Below are 25410 nucleotides of genomic sequence, written 5' to 3'. Positions count from 1 at the left end.
AATTGCTTAATTCAAGTTACCATATGAATATTAAGTTGAAAATGTGGTTTGTAAAATTATTGTTTCACAGGTGTCCTACCTGTTGTTTTAAATGGCCTTGTCCTTGAAATTTGTGATCTTTCTTTAATAGGGAAGATGTGATTTTTATAGCTGAAGACTTTTTCATTTCAAATTTCATATAAAGCAAAAATCTCTTAAAATTTAAAATTCCTCATTTAATTGATCTACAACTTAAAGCCTCCATTATTAAGTAGGAATAATATCAGTGTTCTTTACCTCACCAGTTACAGTTCAACTGCAGTTTCTTTGTGTCCTGCATGTGACTGCAGGCCCAACCTTGTCATCCATTACAGGCTGGCCTGCAAGGAATTGTACTTTCTTCTTCCTTATCCTAACTCCCCACAGTCCGTGTGTCTCCCCACCTCCAGGGCCAGCCATACCCATGACCCAGCCAGCCATCACCTCGAGGGTGGCTGCCCAGTACTCCAAAGTCAAGCACGTCAGGGGAAAGTGAGGACCACGGGCATAGCCATCGTTGCCAGTCAGTTGAGACGGGCCCTAGGCTGGCTGACTAGATAACTTGGAGGATTCTTTTTTAATTGTGTGCTTCAATAGGAGCTGTCAATAGAATAGCATTTGGACCTTGAATATATTTTTATATTCAATTTCAACCTATGTAGGCCTGATTTCTGCTTCCAGTGGGTGGTGTATTGGAATTAGGATTCTTCCTGGGTGGTGATGGTGGCCTTGGCAGGGCCAGGAGTGCAGGGCATTATAGGATGTGCTTTTGTGCCCTACAGTAGTCTCCTTCAGCACTGTTCCCAGGTGGAGTGAAAACTACGCTTGCTAAATAAAAGCAGCTTCAACAAGCCACCGTCTTCCCTTGCAGACAGAACTGCGCTAGTCTCTTCCTGGGCCTGCTGCAGTCTTGACCTGGCCCTGGTTTCAGGGAAAGGTTTAGATTCTTTGTCAGACTTTTTTTTTTATTGACTGTCTGGCAAAATGAAAAAAAGCAAAACAAAATTGAAATGGTACCATCTATCTAGAAAGGGTAAAAATTACTTTAGCCGATTAAATAGCATACCGCTGGTTTCTTGGCATATGTTTATTTGACAAATGTAGCTTCACACGTGTGAGTCATCAATCTGTCAGGAATACTCAGTTATATGTCACTTTCTCCATACACCTATAAGGATAATGAGGAGGTCCATATGCTTTCACTTTTCACTAGTTTAGGGTAGGAAATATATGTAGTTTAGGGTAGGAAATATAGGTATATATATGTACATATATTTAACCCAAGGATGCTTTCCTCTTTGGACCTGTGTCTTAGAACTGGAGTGTGTTTAGTCGTGTGTGTGTGTGAGTGTGATAGTGATGATGATGAGATGGTCTGAAATTTCACGTGAAAGAAGCGAAAACATACCAGGAAGGCGAAACTGTGAAATGGGCAGACTCTCGAGTCTTCTTCTTTCATATCCCTTCACTATTCTCTCTCTCTCTCTCTGTAGGTTGATCATAGTCTCAAAGTTTCTATAAATTACCAGGCAAAGCTATGGTTTCCTTACCTTTTCTCAGTTTTCTAGGGACTAGGGAAGAGAGAAAGTGCTCATTGAGTCAGACATTTCTAATTCTTGGGAAAAAAAGTGAACAGAGAGAGAGCCATATGTCAACAAATCAAGTAATTAACCTGAGTATTGTTAGGAGCTACTAGTGATCGTTAACATCAAAGACCCAGCAGTAGAGAATCCATCTGCTGAGTAATTGAGTTGTCAGTCCTCACAAAAGAATACAGAAAAATAATAATCTTGAAAATCTGATTCTCAAGCCAGATCCTCAGATTAAGGATAGAAGTGCAACTCATCATGGTTCTATTTTCAGAGACTATCACGTGCATACTTGGTGCCTCTCAGCAGTCTGGGTGGCTGTTTCTTCTCCCTACAGCTTAATAGAGAGGAATAATGCTGTGCCATTTTAACCAAAGGTTTTTTTTTTTTTTAAAAAACTTCAAACTTCTTTATGTGAATTTCAAACAAAATCAAAATTCTAGATCCTTTTTGGCTGAAACTATTGAAGGGGAGGGAGGAGAGGGAGGGGCCTCAAAGGAAGGAAGCGATCCATCGGACCCAAGTTAATATTCAGAATATCATAAATCACCTATCAGCCTGCGAGGCGTGTTGAATGAAATCAAAGAGTCCATCCAGTTAAACTGGTTTGAAATCGGCCTGTGGAAGACAAGGTGCCATATTTTTCTATTCTGGAGTCGTTTCCTTAAAGATAAGAAATGATCATAAATAAAACAATTGTCTTCAGCATGGATCAGCTCTCAGAATGAGGTTTTGACAAAGCTGTTTATTTTGGAGCAGGGAGAGATCAAAGCAGGAAGATTAACTGAGCCCTCTCTGGGCAGCCACTCAGTAACTCGAGGCGGATCACTGACACCCGGGGCTTTTGTTCCTGCCTCTGCAGCTTCAGAAGAAAGAAACCAGGATTTCAGTGTCATTGGGCCTCCTGTGCCGCAGCCCTTATGGAATGTGTAGGATGGGATTTCAGCGCCCTGCGTGTTCTATTTTCTGCTTTGAAGAGAAGGTGGTGGAACTCTCTCAACCTAGTTCACAACTCTGTGTGCCCCATAGAGAGTTCTCGGGCACTTGGTCCCCAGAGAACAATGACTTGGGGCAGGGAATGGCGGGGTACTCAGGGGAAGGATGTGATGGGAACGAAATTCAGTTTTCTAATGCACAAGGCAGGCAGACGGGCTGTATTTTTCCTCTTGCCTGCATTCACAGCAGATCGGCTCTGCTTGGCCCAGCCCTGTATCTGAGTTGGCGAGGAGTGCCATCTACTGACCTACTTACTCCTAGGTCTCAGTGCGAACGAACGTTCCCTCGAGGTCCCATTTCCAGCCAACATAGAGAAGGGAGTTCTGTATGTAGTGGGGGTGTTTGGTTTCCTTTACTAAAAGCTATTGCTTTGCCTCTGCGATTAAGTAATTTCCTTGTGTTGCCAGAAGTATTATGTTTGAAATTAGCCCGGTCACGTTGGTCATCTGGTATCTTAATCTTAAAAACGAAGGAAGAAAGGCTATTCTCAGGCAAGATGCTGTTAGGAGCTCACTTCTTATACATTTTCCTAAATTCAAATGAATATGTATTCCTTTTGAGAAGTATTTGGTCTTTTCTAGAATGTCATCCTCAGCAAGTAAAATACTTATTAGCAGTAGAAAATTCCATGGCTAAATGGGAACCTGGATGCTCCCTTGCTCCTAGCTCTCATTTTATTTGTCTCATTTTTGTCAAAGTTCAAAAAACACTGAATGATAGGGCTGGTACCTGAACTTGGGTTTCTGAGCCCAGTCAGTGCTCTCTCTGCAAGTTAAATTACAAAATAAATGTGGACTCATTTTAAAAATCTTCTGTGCATTTTGGAAGTGGTGGACCTTTGAACAGAACTGTGAGGCTTGTGTGTGTGTTTGCTAAAGCAGAGTAAACTTCTTCAATATCTTCTTTTTTGGCATTTTCTTCCTCAATATTAGCTTCAGATTGTAACTCACTTGATAATGAGAATATAATGAAAAAGACAAATTACCTTTGCCTTTATGTTTTTATATGTCTGTAAACTCTCATCAGTAATTTCAGTGGTTCTCTTTAAGCATAATTCTCAATTTTAAAAATTCTAATTAATCAACTGTGTTTATTAAGTAATAATGTATTTCTCCTTTTTGTTAATTAGAAATGTAACTCCCCACCGTCTGAACAGTATGCAAAACTGCTATTCATAACCTAAGCTATAATTGGTTCAGATCAAAGGAAAGGCACTGGGGATTTTATCATGGGTAAACACATTATTTCTTAGAATACAGAAAATGGTCCTGGCTCTTTTATTTCTTGAGTAGGAGGATTCCAAGTTGGGAGAAGCCAGTGTGGCGGCCACCTTCACTTCCAAACCTTCCTCAATTTAGTAGACAGGAGTACTTTTTAGAATCCACGAGGCAGGTACTAGAAAGGGTATTTGAGTGTTTGTCTTATCCTTACTGCACTGAACACAAGTAGTCATGTGAAACAACAGGATGAATAAGAAACATTTCTTGCCAGAGGGGACTGTAATCTACTACAACTCAGCTGCTGTGCATATGTGTGAGAGTGTTGTCACTAAAGAGAAGCAGCCTTGGAAGCTTAGATCAATTTCCTTATCCTCACTTTTTTTTTTTAAGTTCTATTGCCCTGACTCAGCATTTCAGATATAAGTAGTTTATTTTCCCAGAGAAACTCAGATTAGAGGAGAAGAAATAAAGTGTGAGGAGGAAAAATGCCCTTTGGAAAGTGATGTTATTATGCATTTCATTCATAGTGCCTTTATGTGGCAGGTTAGCCAAGCAGTGCTAGCAATCAAATTTAACTGTGTTCTCTTTGATCCCTAGATTCTTGAAGTGAAAAGTCCAATAAAGCAAAGCAAATCAGATAAGCAAATAAAGAATGGCGAATGTGACAAGGTAGGTTTCTAGTCTGTTACTGTGAGTAAGGTAGCACTGACACTCTTGTTTCTTTGTGTTTCCCTTGATCATTCTTGCTGGTTCTCATTTCACTTTCTTCATCAGAAGGGCCTGAAATCCCCAAATGACAGGCGCTTCTTCCCAGTGCTTTGTAGTTTATTTTCCAAGTCTTGTTTACATCTCCAGTAAACAAGATAAACTTGGCCTATTGCTATCCATGATTGCCAAGGGATTTCGGGCACATGGGATTAGGAGGTGAGAGAGCTGTGGTGGAGGTGGAGGGTTCAGGAACCTCAGACTTGAGTGAGCAGGACATCTGATCGCAGTGCAGTGTGTTTCCCCCTCGTGTGCAGTCACGCATCCAAAATCTGACTTCAAGAGTTGTTGGGGGTTTGTGTCCTGTTGTAAGCAGGGTCCTCACATGCTTTGCAGGATTGGGGTAGGCCTGGATAATGCTTCACAAACCTTTATTTGCTTTCATTGAAAATGGCACAAAGAATACCCCGCGTTTATGCTAACAAAGACACGAGTCTGAGCACATGAAGGTGTACCTCTGCCTTTTTCAGGGGAACTCTTGACAAGCCAGATGCTGATTTGGATAGTGACCTCTATTTTTCGTAAGACATTCTTCTGTCCTGTTACTTGCTGTTCACTGGCCATGTTAGATATGACCAGGAGAGGTTTCCCCCCACCCCCTCCAATTTGCCGTAATTACATAATTAGTAGTGTGCATTGATACTTCCATGTTCAAACTTAGAAACATTATAACTAAGAGAAAAAAGCCTGAGATGGAAGATTAATTGAAAAAAAGAATATGTACTGTGATAATATGCTTAAGCTCACATTTTTTTTCATTGAATTCCTTTTCTCTCTTTAGAGGCATTGTTGGGAGAGGGTTAATCCTGTTTACTTGGGAGCAAATAAGTTCACAAATTGCCCTTTTTTGTAAAAAAGCTGCCTTGAGAAAGTACTAGTTGGCCAAAGGAGAGTTGGTCTGCAAAGGCCTTGGGCAGTGCATCCACACAGCTTAGGGTAGAAGGTAGAATGTGCAACCTCTAACCACCTCTGGTATGTTCTTACTTTGTTGATCCTTTTATTTTTGAACTGCTTCCTAAATGCTTGTCATTGGGGGCATACCATTCTCTTTCAGGCATACCTCGATGAACTGGTAGAGCTTCACAGAAGGCTGATGACATTGAGGGAAAGACACATTCTGCAGCAGGTGAGGAAGGCTTCTGAACACCACCCTTTCCAGAAGCCTGGAGGTCTGGTTTGTCCTGCGCTGGTGTGACAGCACCTGGAGGCCACCCTGGCCTCATGCTCTCCGGGCCAGTGCCACTTGCAGACTATTTGGGGAGGAGGCTTATTTCCAAGGCTACCTGGAAGTCTGCTTTGGGGCTTCCTTGGTGCCACAGACAATGAAAACGGGGCACTTGGGGAAGTGACGATGCTGCAATATACTGATCTCAAGCCGTCTGATGCTGTCATGTGGGCTGACGGAGGGGATGGGAGGAATGCAGAAACCTTTGGGGCCAGGCTTCTGGTTTCATGGGAAAACAGTGATAAGAACTGCAGTCAAGTGCTGTAAACATTTGTGATTCAATTTAGTAACCTTTGCCAATGCTATTCTAAGGAAAATAAATATTTTCCTCTTTTGTCTTATCTTGTTTAACATACATTCTGTTATTATGAACTCAACTGTGGAATACTTTAGAGTGGGGACATTTCTATTAGTACAATTTGATGTTTTGAGAAGGAGGGTGGTTTTTAGTTTTCATACGGTTACAGTATATGTGTCCATTGCATCAAAAATTAAAGATAAAATAATTTTTCTTTAATACTCAAAGTGAAGGTTGTGTTCTAAATTCCAGGGTAGGTTTGTAGATTATTTTGCTGCTTGAATTTTTTTTAAAGACTGCTTTCAAATAACTTGATGTTAGTACTTAATCTACCCCAGCTGTGTGTATATGTGTGTGTGTTTTTAATATTTAATGGCTGATGTTCACATTTATATTCTGTGTACATTTTTGGTTAAATCTATAAATACATACTCTCAAACTTTGCAAGTTCCCTGATTGGTCTGATAAGCTTTTTAAACCTTCTAGAGTTTCAGACTTGAACAAAAGACTATAGACCTATAATTCTTAATTGATGATAAGTTACATTTCTTGCATGTCTATCTAAGTGTGTAATAGGTCAGGGAGCAGGATCTGAGTGGCTTGCTCTAAGACATATCCTAGTATATCAAGAGTATTTTCTTCAATTTTTTTCTGTACAACTGAAAACTAGTCAGTTAGCCTGCCACTTGGCAATTATTTGGGGCCCATTGCCTGAATGGTTATGGTAAATCTATTTAGCTGATTTTCCCATTTTTCCCTAAGCACCAGCTCTGAACCACTGTGGAAAAGCTTAATAAAGTTATTATTGAACAAATTGGACCTAAATAGTGTCTCACAGGAGAGCAAGATAGATGTTTGAGCAGCATTGGGACCCCCTTCTTACAGAAAGCCAGCCAGTGAATCGATACTATGCCATCGGGCAGGGTCTTACCATGGGGTGTCATTGGCACTCCCAATCTCACATTGCCCTTTATTTTGACCTTTGAAAGCATTGTGAGGGAAGGTGGCTTAACAGGAGAGTTTCATGGAAGTGGATTATTTTAGCATTCTAGAGGGAGAGAGTGGTATCTATGAATTTTTAACCTGGCATAAAGGCACTCCAGGGCCCACAGCGTTTCAACCTAATTGCATTCCCAGGCCGGTTGAAAGCTGCCAGTCTTTGGCCTTTTGCCTTGTAATGCAGCTGAGGCTTGTGATTATGATACCATGATGCATGTCCTGTCATGGTTTACTGCTTAATTAATTCCTATTGTAAAGCATAGCACTGTTGAGCACTGATGTTACTCCCCACCTTGAGCGCTGCTCATCCTGTGGACTGCATTCCGCAGAGTCTACGTCTTCTCTGCCATGCAGACCACAGCACCTGAGACAGGATTTCTAGTGACCCCGGGATCCCATCCCAGTTCTTTCCCTATGAAAGGCATCCTATCAGAAAATCTGGCCTGACATTTTTATTTGGCCCACAGAAAGTGGTTTCTCTCTTTTTTACTCTGGGGTCATGCAGTGCTGGCACCCAGCATCTAGGTTAATGAACAGAAAGCATTGGATCAAGAGAGGCTGTGTTCTTAAGGCCCTTTTCCATCAGGTAACAATGTAGTACAGTGGACACAGTCAAAACCAGAGATGTCAGTACCTTGGACTTACTAATAATTTCATTCTTCTTTAAACCGCATGTTTGACATTTACTTGGAAAGGGAGATTGAACACTTCTAAACTCTCTTGCAGTTCCAGCTCTGAGTCTGGGCTTGCATCCTCCTCAGGAGGGAAAAAATAACCTCTGAGGAAAACCAGGGCTTCCTTAGAGGCTGGTTCAGCAGTTTAGGTAACAGCTATTATACTCAGAATTTTCTTTAGGGAGATGGGGAGTAAATGGTATGGCAGAGTGTTATAACAACACGGAGAACTCTTCCTGAGAAGTGTTTTGCTGAAAGTGATCTTCTCCACCCTGGAGAATCTCCTGGTGTATTTTAGAATTCCTTGAAGACTGGAGCCTGATGTCCCACTTCCCAACCCCAATAGAGCACATGTTGTCACAGCCATAGAGGGGGCTTCCCTGTCCGCACAGCAGGGGCCATTCTGCAGGAAGACCTAGCTCACCCCAGCCCTGACTCCCCTCCAGATAGAAGCAAAACTTGTTCATGACTTCATACTCAGTGAAGAGGCTGTTTGGGTAAAAAGAATCCTTTAAAAAATATATATGTGTGTGTGTATGTGTGTGTGTTCAGTCACTCAATTGTGTCTGACTTTTTGGGACTTTCTGGACTGTAGACCGCCAGGCTCCTCTGTCCATGGAATTTTCCAGGCAAGAATACTGGAGTGTGTTACCATTCCAGGGGATCTTCCCAACCCAGGGATCAAACTTGCATCTCCTGCTTTGCAGGCAGATTCTTTACCGCTGAGCCATCAGGGAAGCCTATATGCATACATACATATATGCATATATGTAAATCAGACTACAAATAATTTATTACCTTTTTATAATTTTTTATGACTTTTATAAAACAGGGTTGGGGGAAGAAGCCATAGACTTAAACAAGTGGATCTTTCCCCTTAAAAAAAAAACAAACAAAAAAAAACCTGCATCATACCCCCTCCAAAGCTGATGTGGCAGGAAATAATCCATCACAAATATTTTCACAACCACCATCATCTGAAGAATGGGCTCAGCCATTTACATGCTCTTCCTCTTTCACTACCTGTAACATACCGTGTGCCCTTGCCTGCTTTCCCCTCTACAGTCACTCTGTCTTTCATTATTACTACTATTTTGGAGTTAGACTCCTCATTGCAGTATGATGCAAGGTAATGACACCAGGGTGGCACCATGTGCACTTGCAGATCGGGGAACCCTATGGCATGGCAGCAGGGCGTCCTTCAGGGACCAGCGGGGTGGTGTCTGTGGGCTGTGTGGCTTATGCCATTACCATAAAGCATGTTAATGCTCTGTTCCTGATGTTCTAACTATCAGGATTCCTGGAAAGAAACCCACATTTATTTTTCTTTATGAAGTCTTTACTTAATTGAGGGTGTAGATTCATGCTCTAATAATTCAAATCATTAATGCTGTTCCCATTGGCAAATAGTCCTGAACACCCCATCTGTTGGCACTGCTACTGTTCTAAGGCTGTCTTTGCCTCCACCTTGATGCATTCTTACAAGCTCCCATAAAAATGCAGGGCTCATTTAGTGAGATTGATCAGATCCCCTTCGTTTCTTTGTGTTTGTGGCTGCAGGCAGGGTGGGATGTGCTGTTTGTGGAGGGGGCAGGAGAGCTGTAATCAAAGCCCCGGAACCTACAAGATAGTACAGTGCCCATGAGGTGAGAGGGTTGAATATCCTAGTGAGTAAATGTGTTTATTTGCTTTAAAACCAAGTGGCCTTTTCTAGAAGGTATTTTTATTATTCTGTCTTCTATTTATTGTTTAGTAATTAGTGAGCAACTAGACTGAGTCACAGAATTTTATTTTCTTACAATGGTGAGTTACCTGTCATTTTCAAGGGAAAATGTAGGACTCTGCTTCTTTACCCCCACATTATGGTTTTAGTTTTTCATTTAAAAAAGATATGTTTGTTTTTGATGTGGACCATTTTTAACATCTTTGTTGGATTTACTACACTATTTCTTCTGTTTAATGTTTTGATTTCTTGGCCATGAGTCATGTGGGATCTTAGCTCCTCGACCAGGGATTGAACCCACACTGCTTGCAGTGGAAGGCAAAATCTTAACCACTGACCCTCCAGGGAAATCCCTTGTTATTTCAACTACTTTCCTTCAGCTGCTATTCTCCCTGTTTTCTTTCCTCCCTCCTACAAAACTTATTAAACTTTTTTTTTTAATTTCAAGGAGATCTTTTCTGACTTTTAGCTTCTGGCATTTTCCCTGCTTCATTTGTTTTAGTGCTGATGAAATGGCCAACAGTCAATGAGGGGCAGAGGAAAAAGCACTGGGTGTGAAAACTCATGGGTGGTATGGTTACCTCCTGGATAACTGAGGATGAGTTTATGTCTACATGGTAGTCATAATCATGTTGCCCTCATCTGTGCAGCAATTTTCAGCTTATAAAGAAGCTTCATGTTCTGTATATTATTTGATCCTCAAAACAACATTGCATGATAGGTAGAATGGGTGGCATTGTCCCCATTTTACAGATGAGGAAATTGAGGCTCAGAGGTTCTGATGTTCTGTCCAATGTCATTCAAAGAGCAGAGTCGGGATGAGTTCAGTTCAGTTGCTCAGTCATGTCTGACTCTTTGAGACTGCCAGGCTTTCCTGTCCATCACCAACTCCTGGAGCTTGCTCAAACTCATGTCCATCAAATTGGTGATGCCATCCAACCATCTCATCCTCTGTCATCCCCTTCTCCTCCTGCCTTCAGTCTTTCCCAGTATCAGGTTCTTTTCTAGTGAGTCAGTTCTTCACATCAGGTGGCCGGAGTACTGGAACTCCAGCCTCAGCATCAGTCCTTCCAATGAATATTGAGGACTGATCTCTTTAGGATTGACTGGTTGGATCTTCTTGCAGTCCAAGGGACTCTTAAGAGTCTTCTTCAACACCACAGTTCAAAAGCATTAATTCTTTGTCACTCAGCTTTCTTCATAGTCCAACTCTCACAACCATACATGACTACTGGAAAAACCATAGCTTTGTCTAAATGGACCTTTGTCAGCAAAGTAATGTCTCTGCTTTTTAATATGCTGTCTAGGTTGGTCATAGTTTTTCTTCCAAGGAGCAAGTGTCTTTTAATTTCATGGCTGCAGTCACCATCTGCAGTGATTTTGGAGCCCTGAAAAATAAAGTCTGTCACTGTTTCCATTGTTTCCCCATCTATTTGCCATGAAGTGATGGGACCGGATGCCATGATCTAGAGAAGGGAATGGCAAACCACTTCACTATTCTTGCCTTGAGGACCCCATGAACAGTATGAAAAGAGGCAGGATTCAATATGCCAAATTCAGGATTCTTTGTTCTGAATGCTTGGGCATTTACCTGCTGGCCAGCTCATTGAGAAGAGGAGCCACACTCTGGGATAACTGTCATTTGCTTCTATTGCGTAAATTGAAAGGCTATTTGTTTCCATCCTCAAAGAGCTCTCTGAAGGGGCTGTTTGTTGCTGTACTGTAGCTTACACATTTTCAGTTGGTCTTTAGTATTTCTAATCAATGTAGCAAAAAAGATAATTTACTCTGGAAAGTACTGTTAATTCAATTAATGTTAAATATATAGTAAGTATTGGATTGCCTTGAAAGGCTTGTATTTGTGGACATAGCTATGTGTGCGTGTTTCTCTATGCATATAGATGTATGGGGGTGACTTATCCTGTAACTGTTAACTAATAAAGCCAACGAGAGTTCATTTTAGATCTTTAGTGTTAATAAGATCTAGCTTGATAAATTCTTACGTGAGTGTCTTACTTTAACCATAATCAGAAACAGGCCTTCAGATAATCTCCTGATGCATATAATTGAACTCTGAGTCTAATGGTTTAAGCAAATAAGGCTCCCTCTCTACCCCTGCATCCTGCCTCCCTGCTATCCCATATAATAATAGGCCTGGAGGTAAGTGATTCATGGTTGGTGTGGTGGCTTAAAAGATGCAGCTGAGGACATAGACTCATTGCCATTCTGCTCTGCCATCTTTCACATCGTTGATTCATCCACATGAAGGGAAGACAGCTGCTGCACTTCCAGAGTTGCATCTTCTTTCCAGACAGGAAGGGAGCAGAGGGCAAAAGCCACCTGCCCATAGTCCATACCTTTCTGAAACTTTTCCTAAAAGCCCAGTGACTTTTGACAAACTGTGAATCGCAGTGTCTGCCCAGTGCTGCAGGTGGGTCTGGGAGGCCAGTGTTTTAGCTGGGTGTATTGCCACTCCCAGAAAGTCAAGCTTCTGCTAGGAAAGAAGAAGGAACACATGAATAGGAGGTAGGCAGTCTGCTGTGACTGTCATGATTTTGTAACTGGTTTTGTTATTAAACCCATAGTTATATCTGTTAAAAAAAAAAAAAAAGTTCCAGAAGTTGAATAAGGCAATAACAGCTCAGTCTGGAGTTGTGCAATTAATTGGATTGAGGTTCACTGTGCCTTTTATGTTTCTGTGGCAGTCAAATATGTCAGGAATGGGGAGCGCATTTTCTATTGAGAGCCACTGACCCATAGGGAACAGTTCGCAAATTTACTGTTTTTTGAAGAAAACTAATTGTAAGAAGAGAAGGTCAAAAGTTTCCATTCTGCTGTTTTCAACTCCAGATTAGGTAATCTAAAACTTCATTGAATAAATAATAGACTGAATAATTAAAATTACTCCTCTTAGGATGATTGAAAAAGAACAGAAGCAAGTGATAGAGGATAACAGACAACTACAAATAAGCCAAATGGGTGGCCAGTTGGTTTCTCTGCACAAATAGTTTTTCTTTCATCTTGGTGGTGATTTTCCTCTTTCCTTCACAAAGCTTGCTAAAATTAACCTCCCTCCATTCCAATTTACTCACAACAAACATACCTAAAACCCACACTACCCAGGCACAGTATCTATTTCTGATAAAATTATTTGTAAAATAGGAATAGAAAGACACATACCAGGATAACCAACATCATTGTTAGTGCTGAAACCTTAGAAAGTGTCCTCCTGAAAACCAGGCAAAACCAACAGTGCCTCTGTCACCACTTTGTTGATCGTATTTCTGGAAGTTGGAGCCAATTCAAGGAATGAGGTAGAGCTGTTCCAAATGGGGAGACAAAGGCATCCTTTCTTTCTGTAGATAATACCTATTACCTCCAAATACTCAAGGCCATCCACTGAACATGACTGATGGAATGAATATAGATTTTTATTTATTTTTTGTGGAAGCATAACAAAATGTGCAGCTAGATCAGTTTTAACAAAGTGAATGCATCTTTCATCACCAGTACTCAAATCAAGTAATGAAACAGTCCCAGCACCCCAGAAGTCTTCCTTGAGCCCCTCTATAGTCACTACCCATATCTTTAGGGAGGTGGAAATGGAAACGGTTTCTTTTTTTTTTTTTTGGTGGGTTTATTGCATTTTCTAAACTTTCAACAATAAGGTAATCAGAAAGAAAAATGATCATTATATTGATATGTGTTCTGCATGTACATATTTTTATAAGGAGTTTTGTTATTCCTAGGCTGGAATTTCCTTTCATCTGTTAAGTACAGCCACTGTCCTTTGGGTCAGTAACTAATTTTTAAAAGGGTCTTGAAATTGTATTTCCCACTAACTACCCATTCTCACTCCCACCCCTATAGTAAAATAATCTGTTGATGACTTAAAAGTTAGGAATCAGTTTAAAGAATATGAATGATGAGAACAGGTAATCTTCTCTCATTGAGAAGTTCAAAGGGTTAACGTTCCTTTGACCTACCAAATTGGCTAAGAGGTAGTTTGGTGCTATCAATAATATGGGACCTTCTTTCTATAAATGAGTCTCTTAACCCCTTGGGTTCCATATTTGACTCTCTCCCTGTCCTTTTGCATTTTGATGCCTATTGCTTATTGCCTAAACTTTCTCTTCTTCACTTCTCTAGATTGTGAACCTTATAGAAGAAACTGGACACTTTCATATCACAAACACAACATTTGATTTTGACCTTTGCTCGCTGGACAAAACCACAGTTCGTAAACTACAGAGTTACCTGGAAACATCTGGAACATCTTGAGGATACAACAACTGGATGCATCAAAAACTATTGGTTTTTTTTTTTTTTTTGGTTGTGATTTTTTTTTTCCTTGTTTGTTTATATGAAAACACTCAGAATGATGCAACCAAAAGGGAAAAAAATAAAAAGCAAACAACCTTCAGCTTTATTTTTCTTTAAAGCCAGTCATCATCTCTTGATAAAGGAGAGGTTCAGCAAACCAGCCTCAGTGGACCACTCTTCTCTCCAAGGAAATCCCTGGGAAGAGTTAGCCTGGATAGCCTTGAAAACAAACAGATCAAACACAACACGAGAAAACTTAAAGAATGTGTATGGTATCACGTGTCTCTCTCTGTGGTGGTTCATTCCACAGGACGAATGCATATTCAACACACTGCCTTATTACATAACTGATCTATTTATTAATCGCATACTATAGAGTCGTTGAGGGAATGACACCACAAGACGTTCTAATCTCTCGGTCCCGTGGATGCTCTTTCAATGCAGCGCCCTTGCCATCCCAAGCCCAGTGACCTTACTCCGTATACCGTGCCACTCTCCAGCAACTTTTTCCAAGTCCCTTAACTCGTTGCAGTCTGTATTTTCCACCTTTTTTTCCAGTTCCAGGACACAAATGATCAACTGGGGGGACCAAATAGCCACCCTGATTTTCTCCTTTGTGGTCTTTTTTTTCCTGAAAGTTACAGTCCTTGGCTGTATCCATATAATGAATGATCTTGGACCATGGTAGTAAATGCACCAAATAGGATCATATGAATTGCTGTCTAGCCTTAGTCAATAAACCTGTAGGACTTTTAAACAAACGTGTACCTGTAAACGTCCTGCATCCTACATTGTTGAGCTGTCATCAACATCCTTGTGTCTGTTTCACTGTTATGATATTAGATAAATATGGAAGTGAATGCATTCCACAGGATCATCATTTGAAAAAAAAAAACAAAGGAATTCTGATTCTGTTTTCTAAAGAAATGTTGTAGAAATTCTTAATTTGGATCTATTTATTAGTAAGAGTTTCAGCTTTCTTCAGCTGCCAGTGTGTTACCCATCTTTACCGTCAAACCTGGAGTAAGAGATTTTTTGTTCTCATATGATCCTCTTAGACTCTTTTATATTTGAAAAATTAAAATCTTTCTTTGGGGGAAAACTCTTGATTATTCTGCCATAACAGATTATGTATTAACTTGTAGATTCAGTGGTTCAATACCTATTTAGTCACTTGCTTATGTTTCCAGAAGGATTTCTTGTATTGGTGACAATAAAGATGGTTGGGGAGGGGGGATATCTTTGTTCTTGATGTACCCTGTTTCGAAACTAGAAATCTGTCCTGTGGCATGCAAAAGAAAGCAAATTATTTTTAAAAGAAAAAAAAAAAAACCCAAAGTACTTTTGGTGTCATTATTCCATCTTCTCCATAAACGGAGACATGCAAAATACGAACAGCTCAGCACCAAGTTTTTGTGCTAGGAATTCAACTGAAAAGAAAAGAAAACGAAGAAATACTTCTGGATCCAAAGGTTCGTTCACTGGATCAGCCTTAAGAAAGTCTCTATGTGTGCTAATAGACCAGTATCTCCCTTGTTGATTCCCACGCCAGATGCTGTCTTTTCATACAGAGATTAACTAGGGTCTGTACAGAAAATGGTCTTTCCAGACCCATTCTTTTGGGCAGGAATGTAAATGCAGATTGATAATGGAGTCATTTCTGCATTTTAAAAAGGGGATTTTTTTTTTTACATTGTTTTTTTCTATCCAAAGACACTATTTTTTTCCTTTAAAAAAATTATAATACAGCCATGCTCCTTGTAAATTACTTCTCAAAAGCATCCTCGCTGAGGACAAATGTACTTTTTCAATAATGTTATGACTTCTATGATTGGCAGGACCATCCTTGAAGCAGTTGTTTCGTAGTCCACTTCTCGCTGTTTAATTACAGAGGAACTTCGAGTTATTTTGAACATCAGGTGACTGATGAATTGCGTGGTTTTAGTTGTGTTTTGTTTCTTTTTTAACTTTGCAGGTGAAAGGGGCGGACAATGCTTATATGGAATTGTTTGCAACATTTAAAACTCTTGAAATTTTTCTAAATGTTAATTCACACATTCTAATTAAGCCAGAAATGTATGTAGCTTAACTAAAATATCTGTGCAGTTTAACTAGAAATGTATATATGTAGTATGGGCCATTTTTATTTTTGTGTCTAAGTTGTGTGACCAAAACTGTGATTTGGCAACGTAAAGATGTTTTTGTTCCCTAGGTTACTGACCAAGAAACTGGTTAACATAAGACGTAAGCAGACAAAAAGGATAGTAAGAAGGGAAGCTATTACTGTGATAAGCTTTAGGCCTAAAATTTAGGTAATAAAGCAAATGTCTTCAGAATATTGTCTGCAATGGATAAAATTCAGGAAAATTTAACCCTTCACGGAGACAGAAAAATGAGTTTTCCATGAAATTCCAATAGAATAAGAGTCATTAATTTTTTTTAGAAGTTGAACTCTTGCTCTCATCTGATTATTAAATGCAGAAATGATAAACCCCCTTTCAATTAAATGCTAATAGTTATACTTAGAAACCCACTGAGTTCTGCCAAGCTTATGTACACTCACCTTTGAAACCTGTTAAGATATTTTTGACATGTGTGTTTTAACAGTGGCTTCAGTTTTTTTTAAGCATGAAGGGAAAATGGCAGGGTTTAATTTCTTGTGTGTGTGTGTATATATATATATATATATACATATATATATATATAGCTAGATAGATGTTTCCAATAAAATTAATTGGGTGAATGTGAATATGGTTTAAGCCAACCAGAGTATAATAAACTTTAAATTTTCCCTCAGCAATTCAAAGGAAAAAAAATTTATGTACAGAACTTCCTCCCCTCCCCTTATCAATTAGCATTTGCCTCTGGTTTTGCAGCTGGATATTTAGAAAAAGATATGCTTAGTTTATAGCAGGCATGTTAGCAACAAAAATGCGTGCAGCTATTTTGTTTCTTCACTATAATCCACATCTCTTTATGTAGACAAGTAGATATGTCTATATATGCTTGCATATTGTGTCAAAGTAGGGAAGAACATAAGAACTTAAGATCAGGAGACAAAATCTCTAGGAGAAAAAATTCCTAGGAGAGTGTCCCAAACATTTTTAAATTGCAAAGCAAATTGCTGTAATCTGAATAATTACCCACCTGTTTTGTGGGAAGAACCAATAAAATTGGTTTCCTTCCACTAAACACATCTTCTACCAAAAATGTTTCTGCTGGTAACTTTTACAGACTCAGCTACTCTTTAAAAAAAAAGTTTCAGCTGGCATACCATCCCACATACTATTTAGAGCCCCACACGTGTGAATAAGTTGACATACTTCTATTTGAGAGAGGCTTTATTCTTAAAATGTTTTAGGTGTCCCTAGGTAACGGAGTCGGATGTTTTGTGTTGGAAATGGCCCGTGTTGCTATTGGATGGTGTGTGTTCATTTTTCTCACTGGAGGTGATCTTCTCTGGAGAAGTTTGCTGTGTGCTTGTTACTTTCCACCCTTAGCACTTTTGTGTACTAATGCTGTGTACTCCATACGTACACATATCTTAAAATCGTGTTTTGGACTATTGCTCTAAAGCTATGAGTATAATGTACAGACTGCTACAACTGCAGTGAATGTTGAGGAGTCGATTCCCATGGTTTAGTCTGGTCTTGGACTGGAAGTCTACATCTTTTGACCTCTTTTGTTTTCTATGATGCTTTTTTATTATGTAGGCACCGCCATCCTTGAGTATCCCTTGTAAAGATGCATTGAAGAAGTCAAAGGAAGACAAAGCCACCACTGTCTGTAAACTGTAAATATGTATTTTGGCACTTGTACTCCAGTATTCTGAAAGTAGAGTTATGATGGAAATGCTGACAGATCCCTAACGGTGGCTAGAGCTACCATGCAGTGCAAAAATAAATTAAGTAATTGTATTCTTGAAATTAACAGTGCAAGGCCAGTACGTTTTATAAATCTGTCAGTATCTTTTTTTAATGGAGTGTATGTGTAGTAATGTTGAAAGATACACTGTGTATGTGTGTGTAGATGCTACTATGTGAACTACAAGGCATTCGTTAAGATGTATTTCCCATCTCTAAAACCCATGTTGAAATGTAAGTACAGATGGACAGAAATAGGTGTTTTACTTAAATTCATATCAAATTTGTTGTGGCTCCATTTTCTTTTCAGCGTACAATCTTCCTGATTTGTTAAGAGTCATTTGACCAAGATTTGGTTTTCCTTTGCATACAAGAAAAATGAGCCCCCAGCCTTTCTCAACAAGTGATGCTGGTCTTAAGGAAGAATGAATGGTGAGATGAGAAACAGCTGGGGGCACAGTTTTGCTCCATTCGTCTTTGAGTCCCCAGGGTCTAGCACCATATTCTGTGTCCTAAAACCAGTACATTTTTTAAGCTCTGCAAAGATTGGGCAAGAAATGATAGGGTACATTCTTGGAATAAACCAAGTTACTTGTGCATGGTATTTTTTTCTTTTTCCCCTTTTTTCTCTGGGAGGTTCTGTTTACAAACTTAACAAAGGTCTTGCATTTACTCTAGCGGCAAGAAATGCTACCTTGTTTAGACAGGAAGGAGAAAGACTACATCAACAGAGAGCAGAGAATGCTTTTGGTTTGGCAAGGAACCAAGGGATTGGATGTAATGCTCTATGTAATGCTGCTTAAGAGTAGAGAGAGGTCAGATTTGAGAAACCTTATCTTCAGGTGACAAGCCCTTGAGGGGACGATAGTGGACTGCTTTGTATCTTATCAACCAGCAACTGGTTTTAGGTGTGGAAGCCTCAGTCCCAGATGGGCTCATCTGACAGCTAAGCTTTCTAATGACCATGCTTGAATTGGACTATCTTTTCCCTTTGTTTCAGCCTAGCTATTCATTTGTTTATTTTAAAATAATGGCCTTGCATTTTCTCCAACATGGAGAAAGTCAGGGTAAGCATCCTGGGCTTGCTGAAGACAGGATGTTGTCTCCCAAGTGCTCTCACATGGGAAGTGCACTGAACCTCAGTCTCCCCCCAAACTTCCGCACCCCCCTCCACTGCCCCACGCCACGCAGAATCACATTCCCACTTGGATACCCAGGGAGTCCTGGAGAGAGAGATGGCAGCTGAAGTGAGGCCTGACGCCCAGACCTCTCTGCTTGGGAATTTGGGGATACGGTGTCCAAAACGAATGGACTCATTTTTTCTGATTTGTGGAGCAACTAAGGGTATTTATGGGCTCCCTTGCTCAGCGTACCACCCAGCTAGAAAAGCCTGAGCACATTTCAATGCTTCTGCTTTCTCCACCCGGTAATAGTATCCACACCTTCCTGTTTATGTGGCCTCTTCCTCTTGGAGGCATTTCCAGTCTTTTCCAGAGGTTGTTAACTTGCCCTGGGCTGTCGGTGCAGCCTCTTGGTCTTAATTTCCCCTTAATTAGAGAAGGGCAACCAGTGTGGTTCCCAAGCGCTAGGGAGAGACATACAAGGCACAAACGAGAAAACACTCCATTATAACTGGGCCCTATAGCCGTACAAAAATAATCTACTGCTGGAATGAGAAGGCTCCTGAGTCCACATTCATAATAACTCAGGGCATTGGGATCATGTGCACAGAAGAGGTGGCCACAGGGAACAGGGAGATGGTGGTGCATGAAGGCAAAGCAATTTGCTCCTTCTGCCTGGTAACGTGTCTCCCAGCACATGTAGCCCCCACTGCGGAGCTCTGAAGTTTCAAAAGGGTAGAAAAGGATAAATCCAGGCCATTAAAAGAAAATAATCAAAGCTATTGAAAAGATAAAACAAATGAGTCGCACTAAAAGGGCCGTCTGTGCAAGTAATAAGGCTGAAATACTGATACCGATTTCCTAGCCGAACAGCATTCCTCACACATGTGGTTTGTGTATCCGTGTCTGGGTGGGTGGTCTGGGGAGAAGTGCTAAATGCAGCAAGCTGGCTTAGTTTTTGAGCAGCGGAGGGAAGCTTTGGGACAGGCTCAGCCCCTGGCATCTATAGCCCCTGCAACATAAAGAGGCTTTCCTTTTGCTTTGTTCCAGGAGGGAAAGTTTTAACTTAGCTTATTCATTTAAATATGAGTCTCTGTTCTGCACAGAATCAAAGGGTAGGAGCTTTGTGTGTGTGTGTGTGCGGGTGTTTTAAAGCACCTCCTTGTCCCGTGTCCCAGCTCTAGGGGATGGGATGGAGTGTAGTAAGTCTCCATTTATTCTAATTTATCCCCTGAGTGCTAGGCAACTATACACATTTCTTTGGAAAGGGATGCTATTTTAAATAATACCTCAGTCTAGATAGGACACGAAAGAGTATTAAAAGCACGTGTTATGAATTTAGCCCACGAACAAAAGCCAAAGGCAGACGGACTCCCCCCAAAGGCACATATATATTAATGACAAAGGAAGTACACTCAGTTCAAAGGGGGAGACTTGTTACGGGAGACTTCTACTCAGAAAATAAGGTGCCCGTCAATTCATGACTTTTGACAGACACAGATCTTTGTCTGAAGACAGGTTGCTTCGTGAATATTCGTCAGAATGGATGACTGTTGTGGTCTTTTTTTGAATATCCATCATTGGGGGAATAGATCATTGTTTTCCACATTATAATGTATGCTTGTTTACAGGTTTATTTCCTATCCACCCCTCCCCCCACCAACTGAAATGAAAGCCTGATGAAGACAAAGGCTTTGTCTTCTTATACTGCTGAGAACAATCCTTGGACAAACTAGGTACCTATATTTGTTGAGTGAAAATGTGGGAGTATTTTGTAAAACATTGACCTCTTTTGACATTTTATGAAAAAAGGTTTTGTGTTAAAGTGAGTTTGGGAAAACTGCCCAGTATCTGACCCTCTTGGAAATTCATCACTCACTCCTCTAGTAAATCTCTGGGAAGCCATATATTCTGCCAACAACCACCAAACTGGTTTAACTTGAACACTATTTCTTATGCTGTATGTAACAACAGGAGTTGCAGAAGACAGTAACAGATGTTTTGCTTTAAAGTTCCTTAATCAACATAATTTTACACTATATTTCATTCAAGGCTTACAACCTAAAGTTGGGATGCTGCAGGTTCACAGAAGGACAGTAGAGCTGTTAATATCCCCAGAAATTGTTTTCTGGGTTAGGTGATCACTTACCATCCAAACTGGAACATTGGAGAATTATCCCAGGACAATGTGAGTACAGTGGGTTGTCTTTGGCAAACTGGGACATGTGGCAGGGCATCGTATTTCCAAGGAATGCACTATTGGATGTGGAGAACTGAAAATTTACTCTCAGATTTCTGCTTCTACCCTCAGATTTCTGCCTGTACATGATAAACAGTGGTTGGGTTATATATGGTAACAAGAGCATCCTCCTCAAGGTAGGGGCAGGCCCTTAGGATCCAGGTTGGAAAGGGCATTTTCAAAGTTGCTGAAGATCTACGGGTGTTGAAGTGGCCCCTGGGCCGTCCTTCATCATCAACCACCACCCCTTGACCCACCCCACACCGGAGCCTATCATTTGAGTAGGTGAATAGGCTGTAGCTGATCAGTCCTTTCTACAATACATGCACCATGCAGGTATGTGTATGGACCCAACATGTTGGGTCCCTGGCCCTGTTCCCAGAGCCTATTGCATGTTGAGGTTGTGGGGTTTTTCCACACAGGATATCTGCCACCTTTGCACCAAATGTCACCTCTCCATTGCCACCTGCTGAGTCTCTCTGCCTCCTGCTGCTGCTTCCTGGGGGTTGGCACCCTCTCCCTGCTCATTGTTGGAGTGTGCTCTGGAATTTCGCTGCTCTCTACTCTGCCTCCATGCCCTGCCATGTGATATCCTTTGATGTTTTAGTGGCTCTAGGTTGCACAGGTATAATTCCTAGTAGAGACGGAACAAAGACCAAAAATGTTGAATGAATGACTGTAAATAAACCTCTTGGCTTGCAAGGGGGTTGCTACATTGTCACTCTCTATTGCCTCTTTCTCCAAAATTCCCTTATTCTGCTACTGTTTTAAATGCAGTATATTATGGGGACAAAACCCACAGATGCTGGAGTCAGAAAGGCTTGGTTTTGAATCCCAGAGCTGCCACTCCTAGTCCTTAAACCCTTAACCTTTCTTGTCACTTGGTTTTCTCATCTGTGAGATGGGACTAAAAATGTACTTCTGTTTTAAGGTTGTTACAGAGATGACATACTTGTAATAGCACTTCACATGCAACGGAGTGATTTTTACTGTGATTCTGCTGTTGGGGTCTGATGAGAGCCTCCAATTCACTCTCGTGGTTGAGAATTTTGCCAACACATAGCAGGACATTGTTGCTGTTTGCTGTTCAGCCTCGAGTGTCTTTATTCTAGTTGGCCACCTATTGTGATGTGCCCATGGTTCAAACAGCCATGAGCATTGGCCATCCTCACGTGCGCTTTCTTGCAAAACAGTTTCAGTTACACAACTGACTGCTGCTTTGGTAGCTGTTTTCAGCCCTTGGAAAAGAAAAGCGGGCAGAGGTAATGGGATACAGTGTTCAGGTTTCTTGTTGGCCTCAGGGCTGGGTCACCTTAAACTGAATTGAACATATTTTCTCTTGGTGAGCTTGTTTGGTGGAGATAATGTTGGTGAAGCTGAGGTCATAAGTTCAACCCCTTTCTGAGCCCATTTGGTTTTCCCCCCGTATGGCTACAAACTTTCCAGTCTTTGGAAGTCCAGGGTCTTAGAAGGACAGAGAGAGAGCCTGTCCTTTCAAACATGACTTCATAACATCTTCTGAAGGGGGATTATTGTACACTGTTATCATCATTGCCATCTTAAGGCACCCATGGCTTACTATTTTGGTAAAGGGTGTTTGGTTGGGTGACCATCCTCTCAATAATATTGGCATTTTCACCTGGGATAAACCAAGGTTGTGACCTTGGTTAGACAGACATTCTACTCAGTTATCATATAGACCTTGCTGCCAAGTCGCTTCAGTCATGTCCAACTCTGTGCGACCCCACAGACGGCAGCCCACCAGGCTCCTCCGTCCCTGGGATTCTCCAGGCGAAAACACTGGAGTGGGTTGCCATTTCCTTCTCCGATGCATGAAAGTGAAAAGTCAAAGTGAAATCACTCAGTCGTGTCCGACTCTTCGCGATCCCATGGACCGCAGCCCACCAGGCTCCTCCATCCATGTGATTTTCCAGGCAAAAGTACTGGAGTGGGGTGCCACTGCCTTCTCCGCATATAGACCTTAGGATGATATTACTCCTTTGTTTTTGAAAGCAGATATGTATACTATGTTGAACTGTTATCTTATAATCCTGTGATCTGATTTATAACAAGTATCTCCATAACTCTTGTTTCAGTATTGTACTCTTAAAAGCCATACCACAGTTTTGATGGGATGTGGTTGGCCATATCGCTTTGTAGAGGACCCCCATATAGCCCTTTGCTATGTTGCAAGGCGAAGAAATGCCCACTTTAATGACTACTGCTCCCTATATTCTTTTTTCTCTTAATTATGTGATGTATTAGTTTTCTATTGCTGCTATAATAAATTATGACAAACTTAGTTGCTTAAAACAATGCACATTTAGAATCTGTGTGCAGTGCAGGAGACGTAGGAGATGCGGGTTCGTTCCCTGGGTTGGGAAGATCCCCTGGAGAGGAGGAAATGGCAACCCACTCCTGTATTCTTGCCTGGAGAATCCCATGGACGCAGGAGCCTGATGGCCTATGGTCCAAGAGGCTGCAAAGAGTCAGACACAAGAGAAGCCACTGAGCATAGGCTAAGCTCAGAATGTCGGCAGGGCTATACAAAGTCTTCCAGAGACTCCAGGGGAGCATCAGTTTCCCTGCCTTTCTCCAGTTTCTAGAGACTGCCTGCATTTCTTGGCTCACCGTCCCTTCCTCCATCTTCAACGTCAGCAGTGTAGCTATATAAAACATCTCCCTGACTTTTACCTTCTGCCTCCTCCTTCCATCTTTTACGAACTCTTCTCTGGACAATCCAGAGAATCCAGGATAATTTCCCCATCTCAAGATTCTTTACTAATCATAATCAAACTTGCCCCTTTACCATGTAAGGTAATATATTCACAGGTTTTAGGTATTAGGATATGGTCATCTTTGGGGGGCAATTATTGTGTCCACCACAGTGGGAAGATGCCAGTATTGAAATCCCCATCCTTCTGGAAGTTTAAGGAAATAAACTTCTACTTAGGTAACTAAGTAGAATTTGTCCATCCCACATTAAAAATGAAATTTAATTTTGCCTCCAGTTCTAATAGTTCACAGCATCATACTTTGTGATGATGACTGTGGTAGCGATTTTTGAAAAATCCGCAGTGAACCATCTTGAAAGGTTATTTAAGGTTCTGGCTGTGGTGATGGAAATTCAGTCTGTCATTCAACATATATTTATTGAGTATGTACCATGTGCCAACCAGTCTCCTGAGGAGCCTGTGAAAATGTAGCTGTGATGGCTGCAGAATTTCCCTCCCACTTTCCTGGGACAGAGACTCTTCCTTCCTGACCTACAATGTCATCATGTGGTTAGGACTTGTTTGAAGCAATATGGAAATCCTTAACTGGCAGACAGACCAAACAGCCTCTCTGGGTTCCCAGCCTTCTCACTCCCATTGCTGATGGCAAACTTCTTAATCTGATCTGAGTTTCACAACCTTTTTAAAGAATGGCCTAAAGTAAATTTGTTGTTGTTCAGTTGCTAAGTTGTGTCTAACTGTTTGTGACCCCATGGACTGCAGCACGCCAGGCTTCCCTGTCCTTCACTGTCTTCCAGAGTCTGCTCAAACTCATGTCCATTGAGTCAGTGATGCCATCCAACCATCTCATCAAGTGTTACCCCCTTCTCCTCGTGCCCTCACTCTTTCCCAGCATCAGAATAAATAGTTCAAACAGTGTACAGGGAGCAGTCTGGGGCCCTAACAGGACAAAGGAACCAGCCCCGCAGTGCTGCCACCCACTCAGTGTGTAGTTACCCCTCGCTGCTCTGTTTTGTTTAAAAAGATGAGAACCCGATGACATCGGCATCATCCTACACCAGCTACCCCAGTGATTCCCATATGCTGAGCTGTGGTCTCGTTTTATCAGCATCACCCAGGGAGGTTTTACAAGCCATTCCTTTTCCAGAGGCTCTGATTTAATTCATTTGCACGAAGCCTTGGATATCGGTAATTTCAAATGCTCCCTAGATTATTCTAATGTGCAGCCAGGATAGGAGTGTAAAAAATTAAAGTCCTGGTTCCCACTGCCAGAGATTGTGATTTAATAAGCCTAGATCGTTAAAGATCGTTAAAGATCAGATCCTGATCGTTAAACTTTCTAACAGGTCGCCAGGTTTGGAGGCTGCAGTCCTAGCAACAATCTTCTGGCGCCTTCAGCTATCAGGATTCTGTTTCCCAGGAATCCCCAGTGCTCATCAGGGACTTGTTCCGGGTACAGATTTCTGGAATACGTGTCTACCCCAGCCTTCCCGATCCAGACTCTGGGGGCTGCAGCTAAAGAGCTGTGGGCTTAACAAGTTCTCTAGGTGACTCTTACCTGGAAATTGTAGGAAACACCGTGGAGCTCCTTAGGATCCTGAGGCCAAGAACTTAAAGTTGTG

General features: G+C 41.2%; 1 protein-coding gene across 2 annotated transcripts in view; it reads left to right on the top strand.

The window, feature by feature from the left end:
• MLLT3 (MLLT3 super elongation complex subunit) overlaps positions 1 to 16166 on the top strand; it is a 277045-nt gene extending 260879 nt beyond the window's left edge. For both annotated transcript variants that reach the window (XM_004004397.5, XM_042243478.2), the window contains exons 9-11: positions 4421 to 4492; positions 5643 to 5714; positions 13657 to 16166. In XM_004004397.5, coding sequence (XP_004004446.3) covers positions 4421 to 4492; positions 5643 to 5714; positions 13657 to 13788 — 276 coding nt within the window. In that variant the 3' untranslated portion in view covers positions 13789 to 16166. The remainder of the gene's footprint in view (positions 1 to 4420; positions 4493 to 5642; positions 5715 to 13656) is intronic.
• Positions 16167 to 25410: the final 9244 nt, after the last annotated feature.

The sequence above is a fragment of the Ovis aries genome, chromosome 2, assembly GCF_016772045.2.
Source record: "Ovis aries strain OAR_USU_Benz2616 breed Rambouillet chromosome 2, ARS-UI_Ramb_v3.0, whole genome shotgun sequence".
NCBI classification, from domain to species: Eukaryota; Metazoa; Chordata; class Mammalia; order Artiodactyla; family Bovidae; genus Ovis; species Ovis aries.
This window is presented reverse-complemented; position numbering and strand designations above follow the sequence as displayed.